The sequence below is a fragment of the Perca flavescens genome, chromosome 16 (genome assembly GCF_004354835.1).
Source record: "Perca flavescens isolate YP-PL-M2 chromosome 16, PFLA_1.0, whole genome shotgun sequence".
NCBI lineage: Eukaryota > Metazoa > Chordata > Actinopteri > Perciformes > Percidae > Perca > Perca flavescens.
This window is the reverse complement of record NC_041346.1, coordinates 31,997,606-32,018,165: the sequence shown is the minus strand read 5'-3', so window position 1 is coordinate 32,018,165 and position 20,560 is coordinate 31,997,606. Positions and strand designations below refer to the sequence as shown.

At 38.5% G+C, this 20,560-nt stretch overlaps 1 protein-coding gene across 4 annotated transcripts in view; it reads right to left on the bottom strand.

The window, feature by feature from the left end:
• The window catches only part of LOC114570779 (interferon-induced very large GTPase 1), a 29,133-nt gene extending 14,594 nt beyond the window's left edge, over window positions 1-14,539 (bottom strand). Inside the window, exons 1-5 of one of the 4 annotated variants that reach the window (XM_028601336.1) lie at window positions 14,495-14,539; window positions 11,223-11,475; window positions 9,965-10,134; window positions 5,046-5,323; window positions 1,201-1,401 (exon numbers count right to left, since the gene is read on the bottom strand). In XM_028601336.1, the coding sequence (XP_028457137.1) occupies window positions 1,201-1,401; window positions 5,046-5,323; window positions 9,965-10,059 (574 nt within the window). In that variant the 5' untranslated portion in view covers window positions 10,060-10,134; window positions 11,223-11,475; window positions 14,495-14,539. Of the gene's footprint in view, window positions 1-1,200; window positions 1,402-5,045; window positions 5,324-9,964; window positions 10,135-11,222; window positions 11,476-11,831; window positions 11,856-14,494 lie in introns of those variants that run through there. The other 3 variants (XM_028601338.1, XM_028601337.1, XM_028601339.1) reach the window with 3 other exon arrangements.
• Window positions 14,540-20,560: the final 6,021 nt, after the last annotated feature.

Sequence of the window (20,560 nt, the reverse complement as noted above, 5' to 3'; positions counted from 1 at the left end):
TATTGTAAAAAGTCTAAATGGTTTCACTTCACTTGAGGTCAAGGGAATTATTCATTGCATGTGATAATAACATTTGACTTTGTAATCAACCTTTATGACAACTTTTTGACAAGTTAAAATAGTTTTACTTTACTTGAGGTCAAGGAAAAGATATTTAGCACATGAACATGGTCTAATGGCCACCAATGGCAAAACCAACCACTTATGACAGTTAGTGTTTCTCTAAGTTTGATAATTAGGCCTGCTACTATATGTTTATGACAGGTTGCTGTCTAGGTTAATGTCAAGTTGTCATAACAAAGACATTGATAGGTTATATTGTATTGTTTAATGTCAGGTTAGTATTAACACAAACATCTCAAACAATGCATTAAAGGTTATGACAGAATGACACTTATTGACAACAGCCATAAACAATAATAGAGACTCTTCATGTTCATGACAGGTTTCATGTCTTATGCCATTATTTATGATGTCTATATTTTTCAAATGTTTTTGTTGTTGTTTATAAGATACATCTAGGTGAATTAAATATTTCTAAACAGTTGAAGACTTACTTTAAAGCAGGTGCATTCTTACTCAACTTGTCAATCTGTTTATCTGCATCCTCCTAAATTTCTCGCTGACACGCACATGTGCACAGATACACTCGCACAAAACACTCAGATTTTGTTTTTATTTTTGATGTTCTTATTTCATGTTTTTTATTGCTTTTTCATCACTATTATGTACTCATAATTACCATATAGAATTATTTTGTGTTTTTTTATCATATTTTGTAATATTTTTATAATAAATGTAAACAATATTTAGGTGGAGGCTCCAAATAACCCCTTCAGGATTTCTACCACTCTCTGTAAATTGTTAGGTTTGTTTTTTTGGCCATTTGAATTGTGGTAACTAAACTTTATTGTCCTTTTGGGGTTTTTTCTTTTGTCATGCTGTTGAATTGTACAGTGACATTCTGGCAGGTGTCTTGAACACGTGTCCACCACATTTATATCAATGAGGGTAGACTAAATATTAGGGGGGGAAATCTCAGTATAATGTAATACAGTTAAACTGCATCACAAATACCAGCCCTCCAAAATAAGTTGAATCAACATCTCGTAAAACACTGAGATCACACAGCTGTGACTTTATTTAGAAAATTCATTCATCGATTTTTTTTAATTGCAAGTATGATTTTATTTGACTTACTTGTGTTGACAGATGTTACAGTTGACTTGCTTATTCTTCCATTCCTAAGTTGTGCAGAAACCGGGAGAGAGATAGACTCTCCTGGATTCAGGTTGTTTGTGTCTGTTGTCAGCTCTTGCCCAATGTCTCCCTCACTGGAACAAGTCACAATGTCACTCTCCACTTCACCAGCAGGGAAGTCAGACCGACGAGGCCGGGGCTCTGTAGGAACAATATAATGGTATCACTTATAACGTAAAAATCATGTTCCATCATGTTGATATTTACAAGTTCTGTTTGACTGCCAAGTTAAAGAGGTGTGGTAAAAGACAAAGCCACATATATAATCACATAATGCCTACATTATACAATATATCACCTCTTTAGTCTGAATACACAATGTAAGAAGTACACACATTAACACTAGTTTATGTTATGGCTCAAAAGATCATTCAGACAACACTTTTTACTGTCCTACAACCAGTTTACTTTAGTCAACATCACAGTGACATCAGAATATTTTACAGACCAGTATTGACCGGAAAGCAAAAAAACACACAAACAAACACAAAACTTACACAAAAAAGCTAAAGAAGTATAAAACTACAACACGATCTGACTTCAGTTTGTGATATAGAGGGAATGAGATGCTTTACTCAACATTAAACAGCGTGGGGGGGTGGCTCATTGCATTTCAAACCAGAGCTGATGTCTAATCTGTTCACTACACAGCTGTCTGCTCTCAGTGATTCTGTTCATCTAGTGCATTACTTTGTTTTAACAGCTGCTGCTAGTTGATCACACTTCATCACTGCTTTTATTCTTTTATCCATTTTACTTTTCATCTCTTCCAGTTTCTTCTTCTTTGTGTCTACTCTCTCATCCATCTTCTCAATCAGGATGTCCAAGTGAACATAAAGTGAAGTGCAGCTGCCATCTTTTATGACCTCACAGTGTCCTGGATACCAGGCCAGTGTGCATCCAGGATAGTTCTCCTCACAGACAGCACAGCAGACAGCTCCTCCATGATTTAACCACAGCCCCCACCACCTCCTCTCATCGACTCATTGTAGACCTCATCAACTTCTACAGTGACAGACTGATCTCACTAAGTGGCGTATGTATGACACGTCAATCCGTATTCCCTTATTAGCATGTTATCAAGACGCATAATCGCTTTTTAGCGTGTTTATCAACGCTGTTTGGCCTCTATTAACCTACATGACGTGTGAATTATCGCCGTAGCGAGTACTATGAAAGGACAGAAGTCCGCGGAGGGAGGTTGGTTGGGGTGGCAGATGGGTAAAACATAAGACTGTCACCCAATGTTCTTTTCCTAAACCCAACCTTTACACGTGTGACATTTCGCGATAGCTCGGCACGTTCTTGCGATAACACGCCCACGCAGCGTAGATATACACACGGATAGCTGAAAATGCGTACAGATAACACGCCACTTGGCTTTAGGAAAGTGGTGTGTATGTTAACGCAAAGTCATGATGCCACGTTGACAGTGAAGTTCTCATTGTTCTTCATTTCTTCTTCAGACCAGCCTGAGTCTGCTGGATTTCTTTCTGTTTTACATCAATCGACTTAATTCTCTCTTGCAGGTTTTGGATGCAGGCTGTTAGTCTAATGTGGGAATTCAATACTTCAACAGTTGTTTCATTTTTGTTTCAATTGATCCATTTCTGCCTTTTACACATCCCATGCATGTCTTAGAGCATAGTTTTATAATATTTTTCAATATTGTATCCCCTTTGATTTGCTAGAAAAAAAAGTCTATATAAAGAGGAACAATACAACGCCAACAACAACTTTTTAAACAAAAAACATTTCAAATATTTATAATCCATTACTTAATTAATTATTAAATTAATTAAATTAATTATTATAGTATTAGAGCTGTCAATTGATTGAAATTGAAAAATTGTATCTAAATTAATTGCATACATAATTTTTGCTGTGAAAGTATTTTAAATATTTCAATTCAAATGAATCAATGAATAATCAGCATTAGTGACATTAAAGTTAAAAAAACTTTTTATTATTATTTTGACTGTTCAAGTAATGGCCATAACAATCAACAATATGACCTAATATGCTGAGGAAATAAATGCAAAAGTGCTTCAGGAATAGGGTTGGGCATCGTCTGGAAAGCGGTAATTTTAAAACGGTGCCGGTGCCTTAACGGTGCCTGAAGCGATACTTTTTAAGAAAGTAAAAAAAAAAAAAGAAGGGCATGTTTAAGAACGGCTTGTTTATTGCTAAGGACATATGGTCAAAATTAAATGATTTAATAATAATGTAATAACTATAAGATTACTTATTTCACTAGTAAATTGGTGTTGAACGACTAAAACAACCACCAGATGGGAAAAGGGCATTTCACAATAACTTTGAATGCACCACGAGCCTGTAGGTTACCAGTTACATTGAACGATCGTCTGTGTTTTCTGATAAGCAGCTGCAGATTGTTACTTCCGGTGTCGGAATCCTCTACAGTGAAATACAGACAAACTTTACACCGTTTAGCGTTAGCTGTCAGCATTTTAAACGTGTTTAATCCAGCTACTAGCTAGCGGTAGGCTAACGTTAGCTGCTGTCGAGTATAGTGTTAACTAGTGTCACATGCAGGGATGTTTCTGTTACCTGTAACGTAGGGTTCAGATATTCTGAAAGAAGCGCAGACATATCAGTGGCACAAACGAGGCGCCAAAATCTGTGTTGCTATTTGGTACTATTCAGGAAGAAGATTTTTATATGTAAATGTTCCAATCAATGATCCAGACCGCACATTCTCGTCTCCCTCCTTCATTTTACAGTTGAATGGTGACTAGAACTTATAGAGTGTGGTCTAGACCTACTCTATCTGTAAAGTGTCTCAAGATAACTCTTGTTATGATTTGATACTATAAATAAAATTGAATTGAATTGAATTAGAACGGCTCCAGGTCAAAGGTCAACATGGAATGGATTAATCTGCGTTTTTTTTTACGTGTTTTTTTTTTACGTGTTATTTTTTTCTCAGTTATTTTGACAGCCCTATATAGTATAATTATTTTAGGAATTATGGATGACATATTTTTAAAATAGCATTTTTGCAAACATTTCACGCACCCACTGCAGTACTCCAAAGTACCCCTAGGGGTACAAGTACTCCCATTTGAGAAACACTGTCTTAGTGCAACCATATCCCTCATTTTCTTCTCTTTACTCTATTATTAAACGTTTCTGGCACACTGGCTTCGAGAGCTTGTAGAACATTTTCAGGTGTCAGACCATTTCAGTGTGTGATGAGGGCGATGATGTTCTTCTCTAAGTCTTTTCCAAACAGAGAGATCACTGAATTAAAGATGTACCTCAGTCAGTCAACATTTGACTGCTGGGTAGGGCTGAGTATCGTTACAAAAAAAATTTGATACCAGTACCGGTGCCGTGACTTTGATATTGGCTCCTGAACGCTCCTTTCTTTGGTCAGTGCCTAAAAGTGTTGAATCCAGTACCCAGCCCACCATGTATTTACCCATGTATGTTAATGTTGTCCAATGTCAAGTCTCTATTTGATCATATAACGAGACGATATACAGTAACTAGTTTAGCACCTGTCATAATATCATAACTACCTTACACCACTGATCAGAGAATCGTCCTCTAAAGCTGAGGTTTAATTCTGGTCAGAATTGTCCCGATCTGTTTTTATAAACTCTTTACCAGGTAGCTGTTCCTTTTGCTCAGAAATGTTTGTATTTCAAGTTTACATTAAACAGTCAACAATACAAACTTATAAACTTATATATACATACTTATATGCAGCAGACTTGTGTGATCACTCAGTTTGATATGTTAGTCCTCCTCCATCTTACCTTGTGCTCCTGTGTTGATTCTTGATAATTTCTCCACCAGATCATTCCTATTAATCTCCTTTAAAACCTTCTTCACCACTTCTACAGACTGATGGCTGAAGGTCTGTTTGATCTTATCGACGGTGTCCAGCCTGTCTGCTTTTTCCAGGTGGTTCTTTGGGATGGCGTGGAATCCTACCAGGATCCACTTGAACTTCTTGAATTCTTCATCTGCCAAATCTTCCAGTGTATTCAAAACCTCTTTAACAGGCATTATCTCCGTGTTTGCCAAGTTTTCACTGCAAAAGAGAAAGACTGTACATTATGGTGACCTTATCATGGGGGAAGAGTTGAGTTTGTATTCACAGATAATTAAATGTTTTAGATGCTTCTTAAATAAAATAAAAAAAATACTCAAATATCCTCCAACAAGGAATTAAATCATAATAATAATATGAGCCGGTCTCAGAGTTTTCTTCAGTGGAATCATAGAAACACCCTGCCTATAATTGGAGTGTAATACAGCACTCTCCTCCACCACAGTATCAGACGCAGTAGAACTGCCTGTTGAGCATTACATCAGCAATGTTTATCAGGTGCTGCCTCGTCACTTCACTTCACCACAAAAGCCAAAGTACTCTTCTACGCCTGTGGGAAAGCCGAGAGAATGGGATAACCTGCTCCTTCCTGAGGAACTCCTGACAGCTTGGGATGCCTCGGTAACCAAACTCTCCCCCCTGCCACTGATAAGCCTGCCCCACTGCTACATTCCTGCTCACATGGACCAGCCTGATGCAACCCATGCTGCATCTCCTGCGTTGCCTCTGAGTGGACGATAGAGCTAAACCCTTAGCACCATTCATGGCAGACTCTGTACGCCTTCATCTCTGTAGCCCTCCATTACCCTCTACTGGTTTGGACTGTTTTGGCCCTTTTCAGGTGAAAATAGGACGCCGGACAGAGAAGAGATGGGGCCTGATATTCAAATGAGCCGTGATTTTATATATATATATATATATATATATATATATATATATACACAATAACCCTGTAGCTATGCTTGCTATCATTTTTGCTATCATTTTAGCTCAGGTAAAACTGTAAAACATGAACACTACATAAAGAGATTGAATGCCATAGAACTTTATAAGTGCTTTAAAGTGATGGTTCAGAGTAATTTCACCCTAGGGTCCTTTGCACCATGACCTCGAGCCAAACACCCCCAGAAGCTTTTTCAGCTGGGTCTAACATTAATGCCGCTAAATGATAGCCCAATGGACCCAGTGATGTACAATAGTACATATAGGTTATGCACTCATACAATAGTACAAATGGATTGGAAAGTTTGAAAGTACACCAGACCAAGTTTATGAACACTTGCCTGCTCTCTTCTGCTCTCTGTTGCTGCTGCTACCTGCAGTTAGGCAGTGCTTAGGACCGTCTACAAATTACTACACCGAAAAGAGATACAACAAAAATATTTGTTAATTTAATGATTAAATAAGGTAATGTCTCCAAACTTACCTCAGTTATTACTGGTCTCCTGCTAGTTATACTACAGCACTTACTTTAAAAAAAAAGTTAAATTAAAAAATATTTTTGTTGCATCTCTTTTCGGTGTTGTAATTTGTAGACGGCCCTAAGCACTCGTTTCACAGCAGCAACAACAACAGCAGAGAGCAGAAGAGAGCAGGCAAGTGTTATTTACATAAACTCTGGTGTACTTACAAACTTTCCAATCCATCGTTTTATGAATGCATAACCTATATGTACTACTTGTAGACGTTTGGTATCCTTTCGGGCATTATTAGTGGGGTCATTTACCAGATACAAACGTGGGTCCATTAGCCCCTGTGCTAAGCTATTCAGCTGATAACGCTACTCTACGCTAACTCTCCCAATGTTAGACCCAGGTGAAAAAAGCTTCTGGGGGGGTGTTTGGCTCGAGGTCATGGGGCAAAGGACCCTAGGGTGAAATTACTCCGAACCATCACTTTAACATCCGGTCATAACAAAAAAGAACATAACTACTTGAAAGTAGGTTTCTTATGGGCCTAAATGACATGGTTTGGATCGGTGCATAGACTTGCATACTGTTCGTTACCGACAACAACTCTAGAAAAATGCAATGCAAGGTCTGTATAGAACCCCCCTCATGTCCCTTGGAATTATTTGACATGAAGTAGCCTATTTTTTACCTCTATAATCTTAGTTATGTAAAAGAACAACACAAGATAATAGAAAGATGTTAGATATGAAGAGCACCAGAAGACACTTTCTACAGACAACCGAGCAGCACTCCATTAAGACTGTTACACTATATTATGTATCAAACATATTTGCAGATTTGATAAATTATTGATTTGTTAAATTAGAAAGTGATTGTGAACTACAGACCCCTGTCCTTGTTGTGCAGAAAACAAGATGCAGTTCCATATAGTTTACTACTCACTTAACTTATTTTTGCTGGTGCCCCACAGACATTGGGTAAACCGTCTGAGGGCGTTTTCACACATACTTCATTTGGTCCAGACTTTCGGACTTTTCAGTTTGATCCGAACCAAAATTACAAGACTGGGGAAGCTCCTTTAAGGAATAGCTCGGTGCTTAGTGTGTAGGCTACATGAGAGAGTGAGTGATGTTGAATGTGCTCAGAGCAGACAGCTGTCTACTATCAGAGCAGCAGTCAGTAGGAAAGCAGCAGTCAGTAGGGGAGAGCAGCAGTCAGTAGGAGAGAGCAGCAGTCAGTAGGAGAGAGTAGCAGTCAGTAGGAGAGAGCAGCAGTCAGTAGGAGAGAGCAGCAGTCAGTAGGAGAGAGCAGCAGTCAGTAGGAGAGAGCAGCAGTCAGTAGGGAGAGCAGTCAGTAGGGAGAGAGTAGCAGTCAGTAGGAGAGAGTAGCAGTCAGTAGGAGAGAGTAGCAGTCAGTAGGTGGGAGAGCAGCAGTCAGTAGGAGAGAGCAGCAGTCAGTAGGGAGGCAGCAGTCAGTAGGGAGAGAGCAGCAGTCAGTAGGAGAGAGTAGCAGCAGTCAGTAGGGAGAGAGCAGCAGTCAGTAGGGGAGAGAGCAGCAGTCAGTAGGGGAGAGAGCAGCAGTCAGTAGGGAGAGAGTAGCAGTCAGTAGGAGAGAGCAGCAGTCAGTAGGGAGAGAGTAGCAGTCAGTAGGGAGAGTAGCAGTCAGTAGGAGAAAGCAGCAGTCAGGAGAGAGCAGCAGTCAGTAGGGGAGAGCAGCAGTCAGTAGGAGAGAGCAGCAGTCAGTAGGGAGAGAGCAGCAGTCAGTAGGAGAGAGTAGCAGTCAGTAGGAGAGAGCAGTAGCAGTCAGAGAGGAGAGAGTAGCAGTCAGTAGCAGTCAGTAGGAGAGTAGCAGTCAGTAGGAGAGAGCAGCAGTCAGTAGGAGAGAGTAGCAGTCAGTAGGAGAGAGCAGCAGTCAGTAGGAGAGAGCAGCAGTCAGTAGGAGAGAGTAGCAGTCAGTAGGAAAAACTCTGACCCAGTGAGAGGATACGAGGATGGGGAAGCCGCCGTCTACAAACCAATCAGTTACAACTGTCGGGAGATGCAGCTCACGTATGTGATAATGGCAGGACGTAGTTTTGTCACGTAGAGATCTTTAGTGTGCTTGCATAACTGTAGTGTGAAACCACAACTTACCGGATCAAATGTTACAATGAAGACATAAACCTTGGTTCGGACTTTCAGTTGTGAAAACGCCCTGAATGATTTTTAACATTTAACTATTATATTCCAACATCTTTCTAACCACATCTTGACAAAATAATGACAAATAATAAAGCTTAGCTGGTAGATCTTGTGCCCATATAGAGAGGATTATTCCTCGATACAGAGGCCGAGGGTTTGAATCCAACCTGCGGCAGGTTTCCTGCATGTCTTCCCCCTCTCTCTCCCCCTTCATGCTGTCCTGGTGATTAAATGCACGTAAAATGATCTCACAGAACTCAATAGAAGAATTGTAGAAGAATGGAGGGAAAGAAAAACACGGAGGTGAGAAGGAGGAATGTGAAAGTTGTCATTGGCTGCCACCCAGAGTCAGTCTTTGTGGTGATGAAGGGTTAGAGGCAGCGTTATTACTCCACATGCCGTGCAGCTTCTCTAAATAACAACTTACATGAGGAATTCATGAAATATTGGCTAATAAAATGCATAATGTCATTCTCTCGGGTCACTTTTTGACCCCTGTTGTACATCAGAGGGTTTAAAACTATAACCAGTGTAGAGCTCAACAGTGAGCGCCCATTTTCTGTCTGGCTCTGGCTCCAGAAGTGATTTCCCTCCATTGTATATGTCCGTTGATGTTTCATTAAATGCTGATATAAAGAGTTTTAACCCTGGCACCATGACAACCAGCTACGAGAGGAATCGTGAGCGTAAAACATTTGATTTGGCGCAAAAAACATTTTGAAAACAGGAAAAAAGTTAAACAAGACCATTTACAGTAACTATCAGAGACTTTGATGGTAGAAGCTCACTGTAGCCGTACGTTTCCCATGGTAACCCCGAGTTGGACCAATCAAAGACATCGCTGTCAGGCTTGGGATTGTGGGTAGTGTAGTATTTTCCATGACTTGGTTAAACCAGGTAGATTTCATACAGACTTTTGTTTTCTACCGAGCAGAAACATCCTCAGAGCTCGGGGGTCAGTCTACCTCAGACTGTCTTTTAGACTTTATCTCTGATAATCTAATCAATCAATCAATCAATCAATCAATCAATCAATCAACCACTCAATGGGAATGTTACTTCCAGAACCACACTGTTGAGCTCTATTATGAATTATTCTTATGGCTCTTTTTTTTGCAATATAGCATTTATATAATATATAGCATTTATAGGTATTGCCACAAACCTCTCATATGTAGTGAATTATCTCATCATGTAGTAAAATGTGATCCAGCAGTGTTTAAAACTGTGTTTTAGCAAGTAATACTCACGTTGCCATGGTAACAGTTTTGTCCCTTAATTCAGACAAATCAGGAGGCTGTTCTTCATTCCATATTATTCTTAGTGATGACCATGAACCCCCCATCTTGAGGTCTCCTGGTCCTCCTGAAGTGTTGAGATCTCCTCTTCAGAGTGATGAAGAAGCTGACTTTAAATCATACTGTGGAGACAGGAAAAGACACACATCATCAGAATAAACACACACACACACACACACACACACACACACACACACACACACACACACACACACACACACACACACACACACACACACACACACTCTGTACACTCAGGTACTCTCTGCTGCAGCTGGGAGGAAACCCTAACTCCCCTTAGATTTCTGATATTTAAAAACTCACTACTCCTCTCAAATTAAAAGAAAACTGAGTTAGAGCAGCAGAGGAAACTAACCTCAGCCAACATCAACAATAACACTGATCTGATATTCAATATGTTTAATATTTAACTTTGGACTCCTGGACTGAGATCCTGGTTGATCCAGAGAAAGGAAAGGTAGTATTTATCTTAGTCTCAGTAAAGTCACAACTCAAACTCAACTTTATTATAATCATGTGGTCTTCTCCTCAAAAGAGAAGAAACACTTTAAAAGACTTCATGGACATAACAGAAGGCATACTGCATTTTTTAGAGCTCCCTCCTAATAGATACTTCGGTATTTGGTGAACAAGATTTGTTTTAACTGCCACATGATTCAGTGTTTGCCATACATAGGTTAGATTAAGACCCACCCAGGTAGATAAAATCTGAATTACATTTATTTCTCTAATCAACGATGTATTTTTTACAGTGCACAGCTGCCTCCAGCCCCTCCCCCTCGGGAAGTTGTGCACCGCGTGCCTGACAGTGTCAGGCTCAGAGGCTTTAGTCTGTGGCTGAGTTTCAATAGTGGTTCAACATCCCCTCGTTCACTTCCCCTACAACGTGACATCATGACTTTGCATAAACAAACATACACGCCACTTTGGGTTGAGGATACATGACACGCAGGACACGATCCCCGGACTCCATGGTTAAAGTCCTGAGTTGTTTGACCGATCCTCCCCCCCAACCTCCTTATGAGGATTTTCGCCCTTTCATACTTCTCTCTACGGCGTAAATTGACATGCAATCACAAGGTAATGTAAGTCAATGGAGGCCAAACGGCGTTGATAAACACGCTAAAAAGCGAGTATGCGTCTTGATAACACGCCAATAATGACATACGAATTGGTGTGTCATACATACGTCACTTCATGACATCAGTCTGTCCCCTAAGCACTTCTCCTCGGGGGAGTCCATGCCGCCATCTTAAGTGCTGTTCCAGTTGTCTAAAGTGAACTTGGTGAGATCGACCCCGGGAGGGCTGAGGGAGCGAGTTAACAACGGTGGTCACTCCAGAGGTGAATATCACCCACAATGCATTGCAGTCATGCATTTGGTGCAAGACAATCCCTTCATTGTTAGGTGGAGTCGTGTACAACTGCCAAAACTCCTGTTGCTGACCACCAAAGAAAGAGAAGATGAATAAATACATTTCAACTTTTAGTTTCCTCATTGTTAGCTTGATATTTTACTGAAACATGTAATATAATTAATGTCAGTTAATATTTATTCTATATGTTTAATTTACTAGATAGTTGTATGTGTGATTTCTTTAATTCCAACATTATCTGTAAATGCATGGAGGAGATGTAAGCATTAATATGATTAATCATGATACAGATCACACATTTCTAAATCTGAAACTCATGCAGCTGATTACCAAGCCTCATTGAAAAAGCAGAAATAGAATGAACATAAAACGGGGATAGAAAGCCATAATTAATAATAAAAAAGATGGATAATAAAACACACTTGGAGCAGTAGCGCGAAGCCTACAACTGGCGGTCGATCCGTATAGTTTGGGCTGAAACTGTTTTCCTTTTCACTCCCCCTCTCCTGCCCCACTTTACCTCTGCTCTCCAAGTGGCCTCCGTGTGACATATGCTATGATGTCAAACAAACACTATAGAGGGAATAGTGATGGTTAGATATAGTTCACTATTTAACAAACACTATAGAGGGAATAGTGAGGGTTAGATATAGTTCACTATTTAACACTATAGAGGGAATAGTGAGGGTTAGATATAGTTCACTATTTAACAAACACTATAGAGGGAATAGTGAGGGTTAGATATAGTTCACTATTTAACAAACACTAGAGAGGAATAGTGAGGGTTAGATATAGTTAATCATTTAACAAACACTATAGAGGGAATAGTGAGGGTTAGATATAGTTCACTATTTAACAAACACTATAGAGGGAATAGTGAGGGTTAGATATAGTTCACTATTTAACAAACACTATAGAGGGAATAGTGAGGGTTAGATATAGTTAATCATTTAACAAACACTATAGAGGGAATAGTGAGGGTTAGATATAGTTCACTATTTAACAAACACTATAGAGGGAATAGTGAGGGTTAGATGTACAGTACAGGCCAAAAGTTTGGACACACCTTCTCATTCAATGTGTTTCCTTTTTATTTTCATGACTATTTACATTGTAGATTCTCACTGAAGGCATCAAAACTATGAATGAACACATTTAGAATTATGTACTTAACAAAAAAGTGTGAAATAACTGAAAACATGTCTTATATTTTAGATTCTTCAAAGTAGCCACCCTTTGCTTTTTTATTAATAAGGGAAATAATTCCACTAATGAACCCTGACAAAGCACACCTGTGAAGGTAAAACCATTTCAGGTGACTACCTCATGAAGCTCATTGAGAGAACACCAAGGGTTTGCTGACCCAAAAAAAAAAGCAAAGGGTGGCTACTTTGAATAATCTAAAATATAAGACATGTTTTCAGTTATTTCACACTTTTTTGTTAAGTACATAATTCCATATGTGTTCATTCATAGTTTTGATGCCTTAAAGAATGTAAGCGATATATATTATTGTACACAATGTACAGAATGAGTACCGTATTTTTCGGACTATAAGTCGCTCCGGAGTATAAGTCGCATCAGTCAAAAAATGCGTCATGAAGAGGAAAAAAACATATATAAGTCGCACCGGACTATAAGTCGCATTTATTTAGATTATAAATACAAGAGTTATTCAACTACACAATAGCACACAGAACAATACGCTGAATACGGTAGGTGTCCGGTATGTTAACGTAACACATTAACAGTTATTGAACTATACAATAGCACACAGAACAACTAGCTAGCAGGGCGTGGAGCACGGAGGTATTAAAAGGCGTGGAGACGAAGCTTCACCGTGAACGAGCCCCTCCAGACTCCTTCCTCCAGCTCTGGCCATCTTTCAGCCCACGATTAGCCGATTAGCTTTCTTTGTTTTCTTCATTGCAGTAAGAGTCACCTTTTCAACACTCTCCCTCATAAGTTTCTCCCTCATTTCAAACTCTTTCTGCTGCTCCATTACCGTTTTCGGGGCTGCATATTTTACTACCTGCAGTTTGTTATCTCTTTTCTTTCTCAGTTGTCAGCATTCTAGTTGTCACAAGCCTAGAGCGCCCTCTCGCGGCTGTAGACGGTAATGTTTTCATGTAAAAACATGTTAAATTATATATATTTTGATATATAAGTCGCACCTGACTATAAGTCGCAGGACCAGCCAAAGTAGGAAAAAAAGTGCGACTTATAGTCCGGAAAATAAGGTACTTTGACTTTAAATCCTATTTTCATGATGTGGACTGACAGCATCTGTTCGGATCACAGATCATCTCCAGTCTGTTTTTTAACATCAGCAACATATCGCATACATAGAATTTTGACAGCTATTCTGTCTTAATAAAAGCAACTGGAGACTGTGTAAAAGCTGATATATGGGTCTGATAAAAAAATTTCAAATCGGACCTAACAGGATTTGAGCGTTTCTTTGACTTCCTGTTCAGCATGAAGGCTGCTGGAATCAGCTAGAAACTAACCGACTTTACCGCAGCTTTTTGTCCCCGCCCCCGGCTGCTGCCGCCTGCTCTCGTCCACTTTACAGGAGAGGAGCAGCTCATCTCCAACGAGCCTCATGTTTCTGAAGATTACTAGAGTTTCCAGTCACAGTGTGTCATCTCAAAGATCTTTAGAGAGAAAATGGGACGTCTATCCTGCAGTAGCTTATATGAAGTCATTAACATGAGCCTAAACTTCACTTCTTTTAACCAACCTTTATTTCCTAAAAATGGTAAAAAATAAGAGTCAAAACTGTCAAAAAAGGTCAAAAGTGTCAGAAAAAAACGTAATTTTTAAATATATGTGTAAATACAGAATGATAGCAATATTATTTTTATATTGCAGAATGAGTAGTTTGACTTTAAATCCTATTTGGATGATGTGGACTGACAGCAGGCCTCTCTGTGTTTCAGTCTTGGTTCCAACTTCAGTCTGTCATTAACATTAACTTGAACTAACTTTAACTTTAACTTTTCTCTCTTTGTCTCCTCTCTGCTGATGAACACATCAAGTCTTCCTGCTGGGTGTCAACTCTTTAAAATCAGCTGTTTCTTACCTTTTGGTCTGCTGGCGGTGCATCATGGATGTATTAAGTCTGTCTCTCAGCTTCCTTTTTCTCAGTGTAGTTTCTCAGAAATCATGATCATGATCAGAGAAGCCAATCACAGCACAGCCTGGACCCAGCCTGTTTCAGCTGCTCTCCTCTGGGGGGGCTGCGCTGTAACTCAACCAGACTTTTTTTTATTTTTTTATTTTCAGAATATAACTATTATATTCAGTCAACCCATTTAGTAATCAAATAATTTAAACATAAATAAGTGCAAATAATATAATATGGAAGTAAGTATAAAAGTAATAAACTAAACAGAAAAAGAAATATCAGTAGAGAGGGAGGATGCTCTGGGGTCACATGATTTCACAGAAACAGTTTGACTTCAAATCATCAGTTTAACCAGACGGGGCACCGAGGGAGGATTTCTCTTTAGAAGACTTCTATTGATTTCCTGAGATGAAGCTCAGGTGTTGCAGCAAATAAAAGTAAAATAATTAATAATTATAAGTGTTGTAGAAATAATAGCATTAAATACTGACAGTTAATGCTTAAAGTCAGATAGGAATGTCAGTTTAAGGGTGTTGTGGTTTTTGCTAAAGCAGCTGTGTGCATGTCATTGAGGAAGTGGTTAAAAGAACTCTGGGAGAGCTCTGATGCACAAAAGGTTAAGCTTAGGTCTTTGAATATAGAATAAGCCTTATATGGTAGAAAGAATCATTATGAACCAGACAGTTGGTAGAGAAACAGGAAATGTGTAAAAGGAAGCTGTGTAACACAGGCCAAGATGATAGTCTGCCTAGAGACAGAGGACAGTACCCTGTAGAGAAGAGAGAAGAAGGAAGGGACAGCTGAGTTTTGGGGACTGGACAGAGACTTTGCTGAGCTCTGACTACCTGTGTCTGAAGTCAGGGATACTTACAGTCTTTTATGAACCCACAATTGGTATCTGTAAACTTCTATGCTAGACTCAGTAAAAGTAAACTTTTCTAGACTTTAATGTATCGTCTCAGATTGATCCTTGAGTTTTGGCATCCATAAATCCTATCAAAGAATACGCGGGAATTAGTAAATTGGAGTCAGATCTTTTGGCCTTTGGGCCTGTGCCTTTTTGATGGAAATTCCTTTAGTGTATAAAACAAAACTTGTCCCAGGTGATTAGAGCGCCCGTTATATTTCTAGTTAGTGTGGATTAAGAGTCCACTAGTTTAGTTAATATGTCCAACAAGGGAAACATTCACAGAACAAACTATCAGACTAATAATCAACATATTACTCAAATATGGAGAATCTCTAACATACTGTCTCCAAAACAAAACATCAAAAGGTAATCACAATTACAAAACATTTTCTAGTACTAATATAAGGTATCTTGTTCCTACTAATACGTCATCTAGTGTAGCAACCCAGTCTCACGTCAGTTCGTGATGTCATTACGAAATTAAATCTATTAGAACGTGATACCATTACGTAATTGTGAAGATTTACGTGTTGGGGTCACGTTTTTTATACTAATGTATTTCAATGAGAAGCATCTTACGTAATCACAGCACGAATCTTTCTGCCACTCGGCTGCAGCAGAGAAGCTGGATACAGCTTTGATATTATTGGTATTATTATTATTATTATTATTGGTATTTTTAGCCTAATAATCGCTGTTTTAATCAACATTTATTCACCAGATCTTATCACAGTTTATATGTATTTCTTTTAATGTTATTATTTCGGTCTATTTATCGAAATTTATCGAAATTTATATTGGCGTTAAAGACCCGTTGATTGCCGTCTGATTCTGTGAATGAATGCCCGCATTGCATCGTGGGACATCGGCTTTGAATGCGCCCAGCTCGGCTCATATCGTAGCCTACTGTTCTGTCTTATTTACTGTAATATTTCACCGGTAATTAGACCGAATTAATATTATTAAAATAAAGAAATGCATACCATGATAACAGCTAAATACATGTTGAAAGCGTTATAGTTTTAAAAATATCAATAAACAACAAAGCAATCCAGCTTCCCGGGCCGAAATAGACCGAAATAATATCATTAAAAGAAATATAAACCGTGATAAGATCTGGTGAATAAATGTTGATTAAAACAGCGATTATTTGGCTAAAAATACCAATAATATCAAAGCTGTATCCAGCTTCTTTGCTGCAGCCGAGTGGCAGAAAGTTTCGTGCTGTGATTACGTAAGATGCTTCTCATTGAAATACATTAGTATAAAAAACGTGACCCCAACACGTAAATACTGACCACCCATGTGTGCCAGACTGCCAGTTCATTTTTACATTAATCTAAAATTAAACACTGCAGTTGTTGGTGCTAAGTGGAGCATCTGTCATAGTGTGATTGGTTATGTCGGTGGTATTGATTCTTAATTTCCCACGAAGCTGATCACAGTAACGTGTCAGTTAAACTTCTCATCTCCAGTCCTGTCTGTATCTGTGAGAAGTGGTGCTGTCCTGAGTTGAACGATAGCCTATGCTACTTTACGGCTTTATTACGGCGTGTGTGTTCGTGTCGGCCGCTGTCCGTTTCCTAAGGGTCTGAAATGTAAACACTTTTTTTGTAAAGGGTGTGCGCGTGTGAGCACCCACGGAGGAAAACAAATCGGCACCTATGTCCCTCTGCACAGAAAATAATAAAGTTTGGCTACAAGGAGACACATCTGACCAGGCAAAGAAGAAATGAACAGCAGTTTGCAAGGTCTGCAGTACAAAAAATTCCAACGTCGAATTTTTTTGGGTTCCAGTCCCCATATTCAGCTGAACCACTATTTGGACGTTTGTGATGGACAGAACTCCCTTCAGTTTTTGGCCATGAATAAGCACAAAACCCTCCCCTCTTTGTTCAAGGTGGTGGGGCAGAGCGAATAAAACTAGGCACACATACACACACACACACACAACACAAACTGCTCTCTCTCTCTCTCTCTCTCTCTCTCTCTATCATAAACACACACATGCAGACGTAAGTATGTGAATAAAGCTAGGCACACATACAACACACTCTGCACTCTCACACACACGCACATTCACTCACCAATATTAATAACTTTTCACTCACTCTCTATCAAACACGCACACATGCGTGTTTGATAGAGAGTACACTGTACACAAATACACTGACAAATATCAACATATACTTTCCATTCCATGTGATAAGTAAAGGTGGTGGGATTCAGCTCCTCTTGAAGAAAATGTTTTGTTCTTAAAGAGAAGGAAAGGTTAAAGGATGTGTTTCTGTCCCATAAAAGTGAGGCATGTTTGAAGAATATTATTTGACTTAGGAACCGTTATACTTGAATTGTTTGAAGGAATTTCATGATTTTTAAGTTTATTTGATTAGGACAATGCACATTATCAACATTTCTGTAAACGCACCAGTGATAGCCAGACGGGTAATTTTCAACTGTAGTCCTAGTTGCCTAGTATGCATGTCTTTAAGGTGGGAAGAAACTGGAGCACCCAGAGGAAACCCACGCAAACACGGGTAGAACATGCAACTCCACACAGAAAAGCCTGGGACAACCTGGATTCAAACCCAGAACCTTCTTGCTGTGAGGCAGAAGTGCTAACCACTGAGCCACCGTGCTGTCGTTTGATATCATGTTTGAGGCATATTGAACAATGTTGATTTATTGTTGGCCTGATATCAGTTTTATGCTGTGCTTTTTTTATCTCTGTTAATTTAAACTCTTCAGATGTATTTGGACGCAATGTCTTTTGAATATTGAGTAAAAAAGTCAGTTCATAATCACTGTCTTTAGCTTGTTTAAAAATGGAAACTTTGGTATGACTTGACTTGTGACTTGCTTGACCAAAGCTATGACTTGACTTGATTGTCATAAAAAATGACTTGGACTTGCTTGAGACTTGAAGGTTAAGACATGCTTGTGACTGATAAAATAATTTTTAAAACTCCTTCCCTCTTTTTTGTTATTATTTTTGGGTCTTTTTGCCTTTAATTGATAGGAAAGTTGTAGACAGGAAAGGGGGATGGAGAGGGGAGACGACATGCAGCAAAGGGCCTCGAGGTGGAATTGTACCCACGGCCGCTGGGGTAAGGACTGAGTCTTGGTACATGGGGCGCACGCTCCACCAGGTGAGCTACCAGGGTGCCCTGAGTGTTACTGGGCCTCCTTTAGTGGCACTAAACACAAGCCTAGAATACCTCCATCAGGGCCTCAACATGGTTCATATATAATCCTTCCTAAACTAATCTAGTGTGTGTGATACGTGGAGAGTTAATAAATATGTAACAAGTCACATCTTCATCAAGAGGATTAGAGGTTCTTACCTGTTAGTTAATGCAGGTACAGCAGCTCTGAGCTCTCAGTCTTCACCTCCACACGTCCACCTCCACAGCAAGGCGGGGCCGAAATAGACATTGACATATATATAATGGACCAATAGACCCCGTTGCTCTGGACGGAGACCAGTGAAGGATATTAGAAGCACTTTTCCGGTGATCGCCAGCTTTACTGAGCAGCCTCCAACTGAGAGAGACAACGTAAATGTGACGTGAGCAACGTGTCTGAAAGTGTGAAGTCTTCTGGTAGCTGTGAGAGAGAAATCTCAATCATTCCCAATCTCACAGAGACGGAGAGTGTAGGTATATGTAAGGAGATAACATAGACACAGGCTAATTATTGATCACTAACATGCTAGTTAACATTAGTAATTACTGATCACTAACATGCTAGTTAACATTAGTAATTACTGATCACTAACATGCTAGTTAACATTAGTAATTACTGATCACTAACATGCTAGTTAACATTAGTAATTACTGATCACTAACATGCTAGTTAACATTAGTAATTACTGATCACTAACATGCTAGTTAACATTAGTAATTACTGATCACTAACATGCTAGTTAACATTAGTAATTACTGATCACTAACATGATAGTTAACATTAGTAATTACTGATCACTAACATGCTAGTTAACATTAGTAATTATTGATCACCAACATGCTAGTTAACATTAGTAATTACTGATCACTAACATGCTAGTTAACATTAGTAATTACTGATCACTAACATGCTAGTTAACATTAGTAATTATTGATCACTTTACATGCTAGTTAACATTAGTAATTACTGATCACTAACATGATAGTTAACATTAGTAATTACTGATCACTAACATGCTAGTTAACATTAGTAATTACTGATCACTAACATGATAGTTAACATTAGTAATTACTGATCACTAACATGCTAGTTAACATTAGTAATTACTGATCACTAAAATGTTAGTTAACATTAGTAATTACTGATCACTAACATGCTAGTTAACATTAGTAATTACTGATCACTTTACATGCTAGTTAACATTAGTAATTACTGATCACTAACATGATAGTTAACATTAGTAATTACTGATCACTAACATGATAGTTAACATTAGTAATTACTGATCACTAACATGCTAGTTAACATTAGTAATTATTGATCACTTTACATGCTAGTTAACATTAGTAATTACTGATCACTAACATGACAGTTAACATTAGTAATTACTGATCACTAACATGATAGTTAACATTAGTAATTACTGATCACTAACATGATAGTTAACATTAGTAATTATTGATCACTAACATGCTAGTTAACATTAGTAATTATTGATTACTAACATGCTAGTTAACATTAGTAATTATTGATCACTTTACATGCTAGTTAACATTAGTAATTACTGATCACTAACATGCTAGTTAACATTAGTAATTACTGATCACTAACATGATAGTTAACATTAGTAATTATTGATCACTTTACATGCTAGTTAACATTAGTAATTACTGATCACTAACATGCTAGTTAACATTAGTAATTACTGATCACTAACATGATAGTTAACATTAGTAATTACTGATCACTAACATGCTAGTTAACATTAGTAATTATTGATCACTTTACATGCTAGTTAACATTAGTAATTACTGATCACTAACATGATAGTTAACATTAGTAATTACTGATCACTAACATGCTAGTTAACATTAGTAATTACTGATCACTAACATGCTAGTTGACATTAGTAATTATTGATCACT